Genomic DNA, 11,691 nt, shown 5'->3' on the forward strand with positions numbered 1-11,691 from the left:
TAATGGACTGAGAGAACAACATACTTTTAACTAAGAAAAGTGTGTTTTTATTTAGCAACCTAAAACCAACTTTGTCCTGCTGTACATTCCTGGTCCTGTCTCCACAGTAACAGCACTCAAGCAAAGACTACTTACAATCATGTGCCACTTTGCAAAACCTATAGACTCTTAATAGAAAATCAAAGAGGGCAACAACTTTCAGCTTACGCAAACCACAACTGATGCCAAAAGACCATGAACGTGTTATAATTGTGTTTCCTTTAACAGTGAAAGAAGAGGTGAAGGACTGGCAATTTTGTGGAAATGGAAAACATGCTAACAGAACTTTGTCATTATGCATCAAACTGTTTCATTTGCTTTCACAAAGAACGCTTTCACAGCACAGGCTGCAAACAGCTTCAAGCGAAAGGGCAATGCATATATTATCCAACAAGAAAGGGCAATGCATACATTACACAATCAGGATCTCCGTCTCATCTAAACTGAACACACTCTGCTCTGGTCACCTTGTTTAGTGGGTAATTTCACGTCAAGCCAAGCCGCAACACTCAGAACACTTTTTCCACACCAATTTGTGTCCATACTATTATCTCTGTAGGTTATGGTCTGAAATATATATTTCAATGTAGTAATACTGATCTAAATACAGACTGATTGTTTTAGACATCTACATACCTAATGTAAATGGATGTAATGTCCATCTACACAGTTTACCTACAGTATAATGACAGATATTAAATATGTGTAAAACATAATTTAAGGGCAGTGTACCTTTAATATACCTTTATTCTGAACTAAGAACAACCCATCGTTCCGCCCCTCCCCAGTTATCACTCCTCTAGGGCTAATATATCAGCAGTGTTTGGCTTCATAACTTCAGATTCTTGAGCAGCACCACTCTCTAAAGTTGAGGCCTTCCATGTCATAAACCATTACATTTAAAAGTTTTTTTTACCTAACATTGCTTAATCTTTCAGCATGAGATGAAGTCATGCAAAGCTTTATTTAAAAGTGCTGAAAAAGGCATCCAGTGGAGGTAGCTCTTTAACCCTTTGCCTTTAACTTTTAATTTTCTTGCGGCTGTCTACCTGAGCCTTTCATAATTTCTATCTCCTTTAGTCATCCCATAACAGGAAAATGATAAGAGAGTTACTCACTGGCAATAAAAATGCCCTCACCTTTGTGTCTATTGGTTTTTGCCTAGCATTAAGGTGTGTCAGAATGAATGTGAGCCAGGTGTATTTTGGGGAGTGGAGACTTGCTTAGGTTCATCACAATGAGCATTATAATGAGGGTCTGTTTCATACCAGCTGTAGAAGCTGACTTCTGATGAGTTTGTATGTTTTTCACCTGAATATTATTGCAGCCTTTTCTTTAAATGATTTTACCAATATTGCCCTTATATGTGCAGGACCACCATAACTGACTCTTTAAATGCACATACTTCTTTGGCTACACTGAATTTCTGGGCTTTACACAACGAGTAATAATCCATACAACTTTTTTCACTGGTGACCTACATACAGTATGCAGTGCTCTTTGGGATTATTTCACATCCATACTGTCAGATGATGTCTTAAGACATGTGTCCAGTGCAGCAGCGTCTGCATGTTTTTAAATCATGTTTGGTGCTTTTAGAGCACAAGCTGCAAAGCATTTCTGGAAGGGAAAAGGTTTAGAGAAAGTCATTACATCGAACATTTGCCACTATTGCATCTTTAAAATTGCCACAAGACTCTGAAAACCCCTATCACTAAGCCTCCAACATGTAAAACTGCAGGCTGCCATTTATGACATACAAGCAAAATGGTGGTTAAATAAAAACCTTTTACGAACTATGAGATGTAAGTATTTCTTAAATATTTAAAAGCTGAATAAACCAGAAAAGCTAAATACACAGAAGCTTAAAGTGATGCTGGACATGCAGCTAATAGTCTTGTCGTCATTTTCTTTTCTAAAGAAAAGACAAACTTATGACCATTTACTACACTAATGTTAGCAATTCAAACTAGCTCATATGTGAATAAATGACACGTGCAGCATTGGTTCAGCCTTTTGGAGTCGGGTTTTTGCTACAGGTGCTCGGTACTTTACATTTAGGATTTGGCTCTAATTTAATAAAGTTTCCAATCTTAGTCATAGTTAAGTTTTACTATATAAAAGTTTAATCTAATTCAGTCTTTTTGGTCCTTATTAGTCAAGAATCTTTTGCGGATTAGTACATTTAGTGATGTAAGCAAGGGGGAGGTGGGGTGGGGGGGTAAATGTGGGCTGCATCATGGGAAGAGACTCAGAAAAGAGTCTTGATAGGAGCAAGTTTAAATTGAGATGGCACAGAGCCAGTGACCACAGAGCTTTTAATAACACAGAGAATGTCTGCACAAACAGTTGCCATGGACTCCTGAGCAGTCAGAAAAGAAACCATATCTGGAAAAGATGTGGCTTGCATACTTGAAATGGATGTAAATTAGAACAGGATGGCAGTCAATGAACAACAATCACTTTTAAATGCAATCACTATGTCTCACAAACTAGAAAAGTACTCACATTAATCAAATAGGCAGTAAAAAATACATCCTATGTGTATGTTTTGCTGATGCATCAGCCACCACAGAGCACAACACTGTCCACAGCAATATTTTGTTGACCACAAAGTAGTATTGTTGTTATTGTGTTATGCGGATGTCAGTACAAGAACAGTAGCTGAAAGAATAGATAGACAGAATAAACAATAGATGAATAGAATAAACTAACACTACAACGCAGTTACAGACTATGCAAATGGCCATAGTACTCTAAACAGCCAAATGTGAAATGGTTACAAGTAAAACAGGGAAAAACTTGACTGGTCTTCCCTCAGCTGAAGGTGTGTGGCTCCTGGCATTTTTCCTCACACCACTTTTTCATTTGTTTTCCACTTTTAAACTATTTTAGAACATTATGGTTAAGATTCACAACATGCAGCTGCAGCATTGAGTATATGGTGGGGTGTGCACCAGCACTTATATTTTCCTTTTAGAATCATAATATTCTAAATGTATGTGGTGGTTGAACAAACCACACCCTTCATCTAGTGAAATCATGGGAGGGGCATTGCACCTTGGCTGTATTTAGTTGTCTACTGACCTCAGATGTAATCCTTAATAACAGTACCCAACCCAGGACAATCCTATCATTGCACCTCCTGATAATCACTTAATATAGGCCCCTGGGATTAAGAAGATCAGACCAGGCTCCCTGAATCTGTACCCTAAACTGGATTTTGAGTTAGACATGCAATATATGCCAGCCCCCTGCATGTGGCTCCGTCAAGACTGATACAGTTATCTCTTAATTTTTCACAATTCCTATCAAAATCAAGTAAATTCAGTATGTAAATATGAAAGAATTGATTAAATAAAAAAGCATAGAAAAGCACTTCAAATTCATGCATGAGAGCATCAGCGACACTACACACAGCCACTAGTTCAAGATTTAAATATCTTAGCATCTCTGTTCAAAACAGGAAAATTCTTATTGCAGATCTACAACCACTACCACAGAAACAATCACAAACATACCACAGCTGACACACATCCCCCAACAACAGATCCCTCATAAAGGCTCATCTACTTGTGTTAAATTTACAGAGGAGTAAATATTTCTCTACAGGTTCACTGGAGACTTCCCGTCAACTTACTGAATTATCGTTCATACAGTATATATCAGATTCTTAATAAACATTACACTAAAGACAGAAACCACTTTCACAAAGTACCAGTCAGCAGCAGGCAATAATTTGCATTTCTGGCTTTCTTATGTAGATGTGAACCTTTAAGGTTACATTTTCCAAGAGAAATGAATGTATTATACATTGCATTTCACTGCCTCATTTACACATTAAATATGTAGAGCGCTCTGAGAAATTTTAAATAAATGAAGGGCAGTGAGCCAGGTCCAAAACATCAAAATCAGGTGATGGCTGGGTTTTTAGGAAGGACCTCCTGGAATTCCAGACTGCTTATTTTGAGCTAATTGAGTCAGCTGTTAAAATCATTCTGGGCAGCTGGGCAAGTATTAAGATATTTTCTGCAACATAATAAGAAATACAAGCAATCATCAGTACAATACTGAAAATATGCTCCTATTAAGGCCATTTTCCACAGTATTTAAACATAACGTCAATCAGACTATTTATCTGAACTGAAACCAGTTTAAAAAGAAGTGTCTATTTTTACAATGAGATCAGAGCTGAGGCAAAGGGGAGGTGAAATCACTAAGAATCTTCTTAGGAATGTCTATACAGGTCTAAGAGACAGCTGGTCCATCTGTTCCTGCCGTCAGTTCTCCCAAAAAAGAAAAATGACTGGAATCAGGAACCTTTCCTGTCTGCTGGAAAACTCCCTTACCTCATCGGTCCACAACACAGACATGACTGAATTTGTGTATAAAAGTAGCTCCTCAAGCAAATGATTTCAAGCTGATACACATGTATTTCAGAAATTAACACATAAAGTAATACTGTGAAAGGCACTCACCAGTTTCCTCATCGATGGTGAATACCCCCAGGCCAGATCCATCTCGTATGGAGTATCGAATCTCCCCATCTCGCCCTGTGTCTTCATCTTCGGCTGATACAGTCATCACTGAAGTCCCAACAAGCGCATCCTCTTTTATAAATCCCTTTTCCACAAATGATCTGAACAGAGGCCTGTACAGATTCTCATTCACATCCACCACATCCACCTCAATGAAGCAGGTTGACGACAATGATATGGGCTTCCCTTTGTCTTTAGCCTTTGCCGTCAGGTTGTAAACCTGCTTTGTCTCATAATCTAAGTTTTGCACAATCCGCACAGCACCACTTAGTTTGTCTACTTCGAAATTCCCGTCGCCATTATCAATAAGGCTGTATCGTACCTGACTGGAGGGTCCAACATCGGGGTCATGAGCCTCCAACCACATAATTACAGTACCAATAGGAAGGTCTTCCCTCACCTTTACGTGGTAATTGGGGGGGACAAATTTAGGTGGATTATCATTCACATCGTCCAAGGTGATCTTAAGTGCCACTGTAGACACCAGCTGAGGCTCATTCACTGCCTGGTCACGTGCTGCAATCTTCAAGAGATAAACTGGATGGAGCTCGCGGTCCAACGGCTTTGTCACAGTCACCACACCACTCTCCTCATCGATTGCAAAGTGATCTGTGCCTCCCAAAACCGAATACTTGACGATTCCATTTTCTCCTTGATCCTTGTCTGTTGAATCCACCTGGATAATTTCTGTCCCAACAGGTGTATTCTCACTTATTTCAACTGAATAAGAATCTTGCAAAAACTGGGGGCTATTATCATTGGCATCCAGGATCTTTACATCCAAGAGGCGCGATGAAGATTTCTGTGGTATGCCAAGATCATAAACTGTAATGTTGAGGGTGTAATGGTCTGTTGTTTCCCTGTCGAGAGGAGAATAAACCAAAAGCCAACCAGTTTCCATATCTACCATAAAGCGGCTTTCTGTGTCTCCTCCTGAAATGACATACACTACTTTCCCATTGAAGCCACTGTCTGAGTCTGTGGCACTTAAATGGACAATCCGAGCCCCAACAGGGAGGTCCTCTTTAACTTCAACAACACTCGGGAATGACTCTGCAAACTGTGGAGCGTATCGGTTGACTGAATGAATGTCCATAAAGTTGTCATCTGGCTCCGTCTGCGTGTGAATTTTGCTGCCCTGAAGTAGTTTTTCAGCCAACATGGTAGCAACACCAGTTTCAACACACTTTAACTGGACCGGCTTGCGCGCTGTGATGACAGTTATGTTCATGAACATTGGCCGAGTCTCATGTTCGCCGTCGGTTGCGATGATTTGTAAACTATGAAAGGACACTTTAGCTGCCTCGCCCTCACTCAGGGTGTGTTTCAATGAAAGCACACCAGAGTTTGGGTTCATTTCAAAAAGATCAAGATCATTCCCAGCTTTAATACTGTACCGTACAAGCTGCAGTTCATCAGCATCTATGGCGGATACTGTTGTTATCTGCTCTCCCACGCCGTGATCTCTTGGCACAGTCACTTCACAGTCTACATTTTCAAACAAAGGCTTGTTATCATTCAGGTTATTTAATGTTATGGTGACCGATGCCTCCACCTCTCTCCGGAAAGGGGATCCCCAATCTGATGCCCTGACTCTGAGATTGTAAATCCTGGGCATGAGCTCATAATCTAGGTCCTCCGAGGTACTAATGACACCAGAGAAATAGTCGATGACAAATGGCTGAGGGCTTTGATTGGTTATGCTGTAGGTCACATAACCATTCTCGCCCCTGTCTAGATCAGTGGCTTTAACCGCTATCACACTGCTCCCTATGGGTACATTTTCATCAACACTGGCCTTATAAGATGTCTGCTGGAACTCGGGTGCATTGTTATTTACATCAATCACATCAACGATTACTTTTGTCGCTGCTTTTTTGTCACTGGTGATCACGTCTAGCTCAAATTGGGAAGCAAAATCAGCATTGATTGGTCCAGCAGTGCTGATCAAACCAGTATCAGGATTGATTGTAAATCTGTTCTTGTCAGATCTGTGTTTAAAAGCATATTTTATCTGTGGATACTTTGGCACAGCTGTTACCATAGTGACAGGAGTGTGAAGAGGGGCAAATTCACTCAGATTGACTCTGTAAATGGCCTTTTCAAAAATAGGAGGGCCCACTTTGAACTGTGCAGAAGTGACATGTACCAATTTAGCAGATGAAAATTGAGGAGGGTTGCCTTTGTCCTTCGCCTGTAAAGTGAGGTTGTATCCAAAAGGCTGGCTGTCCCAGTCTACATTTTTCACTGCTTTGATTTTATATTCCTTGCTCCCAGGGCTGGTTCTTACAGACTTGAACTGTTGAAGAGGGTCACCAGCCACAATACTCAATGATGCTATCTCTCCGTTTGGTCCCTGGTCATTGTCCTCCACTGTCACAATAGCATAGGTGGGGTCATGGTCTGCATCAGAGGGGGCCAAAGTCACTGCGGTGATTACAGGTGCATGCTCATTGGCCTGCTCCACCCTCACTGTAAGTTTGGCCATGCTACTGAAGCCGCTGCTACCGTACAGCTTCATCCCTCGGTCCACTGCAAGGATCTCCAATTCGTACAGCTTTGTCTCAGAGTAGTCTAGTTTGCCGGTCAGTGTCACAACACCGCTCGTTGGATGTACTGCGAACATGTCCGACAACTCTCTGAAACTATAGTAGTATTCTCCATTCGTACCGATATCGGCATCAGTTGCCGTGACCTTCGCCACACTTGTGCGTATTGCTGTGTTCTCCGGCAGAGAGATGCTGTAAGATGTTGGTGAGAAGAGAGGCCTCAGATCATTGGTGTCTAGTACCTGCACCTTAACTCTAGTGCGACACTCTAAATTGGTGATCCTCTCTGTGGCTTTAACAGTCAGCATGTAGTGGTCTTTAACCTCCCGATTGAGAATGGCAGTGCTGCCTCCTTTGGTCCTTATTCGCATAAAACTGAAATCTCCCAGCCGGTAGTCCTCAGCTTTAAATAAGTTCTCATTATCTCCAGAGATGATTTTGTACCGTATCTCCCAGGCTGGGTCTGTGATATAGATTCCCATCTTGGTGTGACTTTCTAAATAAGTCTTAGCAGCAGAGTTCTCATATATGGTGGCATTGTAAACAGAGTGGGTAAATTGCATGGAGGCGGCCCTCACCAATCTTTGGTTCCCTGCGCAGCCACAGAGAAGCTGCAAGAGCAGCACAAGCAGCGAAACCAAGTGCTTCCCCATTATTGTACCGTGATCTTCACAGAACCACCTGGAAAGAAACAAAATTCATAATTACATATTGTATTGATTGATTAAAATACTGACGCAAGGAAAACATTTAGCAGAGACAATTACCTCTAATAAAATAAATAAATAAAAACACATGAAATCATCATTTGCTAATATGATTCCCTGTGTAGGCAACTTGGCAAGAAAGCTGCAAACTGTATTCTTTTCTTCAGCGTGCGCTGTCTCAGGCGCCTTTAAATGGCTGAGCTGATAAATGACTAAATGAATTCCATGTGGAAATAAGACGAAGCAGAGCAGTCACTTAGGTGACAAGATCTAAGCCGGCACAGCTCCCATGTCTGCACAATACCAGATGCCAGCTATGTGCATTTGATAACAGCGAAACCTCATTTATCCAAACATCAGCCTGATGAGCTCAGAAAAAGAAGTGGCGGGATGCAAACATGTAAATCTTTTCATTTGCTTGATGAGTTTCAAATGTGAAACTGCACATTCTGCAAAGCAGTTTTTTTGTTCTTGCAAGGAAATGCAACACTTTTACATTTCTTGTCACCCTGTAAGGATTTAACAATCTATCAAAACCACCCAAGCAGCTCCAACTAGGTTACCACTGTGTGTAATACAATAACTTGAAAGCATATTGGACTTTTCTGTTCTGTGCCACCACGAACATTCGCACAGAGAAAATCAAACACAGAGGAGCTCTTTGCCATGTCGTCGAGCTGCAATCACGGTTCAATCCACTGGGAAAATGACCAAGAAACTGCTTTAAAATCGCAGATTCATAGTTTTACTGCCGCTTTACAACGTCTCGGACCCCGTGTGGGAGTCCACACAAAGACAAATAAAAGCAAAGGGTTGCGATGTCTGCGCAGGACTGTCGTATATTTTAACATTATTTACTTTTGGCGTGCCACAATTACGCGGCCATGGTTTAGTTATTACTGTTTTATGTGCTGTTAATAAGTTACAGAGTAACCTTAAATATGAAACTATCACCTGCAGCTACAAAAGAACCATCTGCTTGTGGGGGACCATTGAGAAAAAAAAAAAAAAAAAAGCAAACTCAACCCCAAACCTGTGGCTTATTTTAACGCACTCAACATAAAAAGACGCGTTTGTTAAAATAAAAAAAAAAAAACGACTTCTCTGCAGCTTTTTACCGGGTCCCTCGTTTTCACGAAGAAAAAGAAAAAGTCCAATGTCCCACGAAAAGAAGTTAGTTGCTTCCAGACTGTTTCATTTCTGTCCCCATCCCCCAACTAACCGAGCCATTCACTCCGTGAGACCGTGGCAGCGTGCGCCCAGGAGAAATGAGCTTGAAAAAATAAAAATAAAAAACATCCCCCACACATTTCCGACCAAACTAAACAAGCCATAAACCCCAATAAGAAACACTGCTCCTCCTTATTCCTTCCTTTGTGTTGCTAAAAAGCGACATTCAACCTTCAGACTAAACTTCTGGAGAGGTGAAGAGCGCAGCGGCTGCTTCTTGAACAGCTCACAATAGCCGAACTAACCTTTCTCAACTTTTCAACTCGTTACACAGATGCAGAAGCTAAAACTAAAAGAAAACCATTCACATACCTCGTCTATTATTAATCTCATAGATTTGGAGGTTTTGCATGTAGTTTGTGTAGTCCAAATCTCGGCATGGTAATACGTGGACGCCTCTGCTCTCCGTTACTCCATCTAGCAGCAGCACCAGCAGCGGCGGCGGCAGCTTCTCTCTCTCTCTCTCTCTCCACTCACTCCTTCCCTTTCTCTCCCACACTGGAGCTGCCTGGTATCTCTCCGCGCTGCGCACGTCCGGATCTACTTACCGGCTGGCAGCACCATTAAACCTTTACGCACAGAATCCAGAACCAGACCTGAGGCCACTTTGAGTATCGGTCTAAAAACTGGCTTCAAATTATGGATGAAGGTGGCTCTGGCTTTATTATGGGCGTGATTTTTACTGACAACATTTATTGCCATGACTTTCAAAGTCCACACATGCACTTGTGAGTGTCTGGCATAAATGATTATGACTAGATTATTTCTATACCTGCGGAATATTAAGTGTCCTGCTCACTTATTCAAGAGGCGCATGAGATGCTGAACTTATGAATATGAGATTCTGTAAGTTATTTTTTAATGAAGTCGAATTACACGTCATGAGTTTTTCTTATAAAACTAAAAAAAATAAAATGAAACGAAAATGAACCAACAACTATTTTATGGTTAAGGCACGTGAGATTACTTTCAAAGGGCACAATCTTGTCCGCCCCAAATAGGACTATAGCCATAATCCAATATTCACCTCTTTAGCTGCAGCCCAAACCACTTATGTGCACTGACGAGGTTATTTAGTGAAGGGGGGGGGGGGGTTTAGTATGACCTCCATCTGGTGTTAAGCAAACAAACACTATAAAGTATTTTAATTAGACAATGCTCAGTGTTTTGGAAAATGAGCCACATTATCATTTTGTTGTCAGGATAAAAAGGTGGATAAACTCTATTTTGCAAATGAAACCGCGTTCGGGGGGGGGGGGGGGGTCCCCTGCTGATGATGAATAGGCTAATAATACCTGCAAATGCAAAGGTGTTGTTGCATTTCACATAGTTTAACACCGGGGTTATTTCCTTCTCATTATTCTTACTGGTGTTATTGTTTGTTGTAGCCCGGGTTGTGCTGGAAATACAGCGCCCAGCAGTCAGTCCCTGGGTCCGCGTTTTGGCATTAGAGCAGGGTGACTGATGGTGGATGTGCATTTGCCTTGAAGGCGCTGATTCCTCCAACTCCCCACCCCCCCCCCCCCCTCCCTCCCTCGCACAGTCATGCCGACTGCCTCCCCTCTCTGTGCTCAGGAGTGTGCCTGCTATGCGATTGATGGCGCTGTCTCACTGCTCTTGCCCGGACTGCAGTGATCCAGCTGGTGCGCCTGCAGAAAGAGCCTGTGCTGCATGCAGCTTGACAGCTTGTCAACTTGTACCGCTCCAGTCTGCATGACTGTGTGTGTGTGTGTGTGTGTGTGCGCGTGCGTGTGAGAAGCGCTCAGCGCGCGTATTTGTGCATTTGATTGTTTGGGTAAAGCCAGACAGATCAAATGTTCACTTTTCCTCATCGCCCTCTAAAAGATGCGCTGAGTTGAGAACAAAGTTTCAAGAGTCTTTTTAACCTTCTTCCATAACAAAACCACGAGTCCACGTCAACTCATTTCACTCCGATCTACTCACCAGACCAGCTGATCAGCCGGTTACTGCTCCAAACTTCCGTTCACATAAATCCAGGCAGTTTTCGGTAAATATTTTTTCACGAGCATCTCTCAGATCACTGAGGCTTCTGTTTGCGTGTCCCCCGTCACTTTATTCCTCCCCAGTCTCTCGCACTTTCTCAGCCTTCCGTTCCGATCCGCGCACAGTCGTCACGCATAGCGGCTTGATAGTGGAGCTGTAGGTTACCGTTTGCTTCCCTCCTCCTCTCCAAAACGGTTCAGGTGGAAATTCATGCTGTTGCTGCCTTCAGGTGAGATCGGAAATATCGCAACGCGTAAGAGCGCACAAAAAGACGAAATTAGGAAGGCGGCGAGACTCGCCTTCAGTAGTCCCTGTCGGAAAAGTGGCACAGCTACCGAGAGGGCGGAGTGAAAACCAGTCACACCAACAGCTGATGGAGAGAGAATAGCCTGTATATTTCTGCTTATCTAATTATTAGACACACTTAAAACGTGAACTGTGCGTTTTCTCCAGCATCATAATATGTTCCACTTCCCAAATCAACAACATCCAAACTTATAAAGTCACGGGTTGCATTTGTAAAATTGCTCTCTATTCCAAAAGCGTTTGAAACTTGTTTGAAAACAAACAGGGAGCAGATCAGATCCCCTTGAAGGCATCCAGGATCTGACACCTTCAGCTTGA

General features: G+C 42.1%; 1 protein-coding gene across 3 annotated transcripts in view; it reads right to left on the reverse strand.

The window, feature by feature from the left end:
* Positions 1-11,354, reverse strand: part of fat1a (FAT atypical cadherin 1a) — a 65,680-nt gene extending 54,326 nt beyond the window's left edge. For 2 of the 3 annotated variants that reach the window (XM_026360421.1, XM_026360419.1), the window contains exons 1-2: positions 9,376-9,488; positions 4,518-7,807 (exon numbers count right to left, since the gene is read on the reverse strand). In XM_026360421.1, coding sequence (XP_026216206.1) covers positions 4,518-7,779 — 3,262 coding nt within the window. In that variant the 5' untranslated portion in view covers positions 7,780-7,807; positions 9,376-9,488. Of the gene's footprint in view, positions 1-4,517; positions 7,808-9,375; positions 9,489-11,007 lie in introns of those variants that run through there. The other variant, XM_026360420.1, reaches the window with a different exon arrangement.
* Positions 11,355-11,691: the final 337 nt, after the last annotated feature.

The sequence above is a fragment of the Anabas testudineus genome, chromosome 1, assembly GCF_900324465.2.
Source record: "Anabas testudineus chromosome 1, fAnaTes1.2, whole genome shotgun sequence".
Classification (NCBI taxonomy): Eukaryota; Metazoa; Chordata; class Actinopteri; order Anabantiformes; family Anabantidae; genus Anabas; species Anabas testudineus.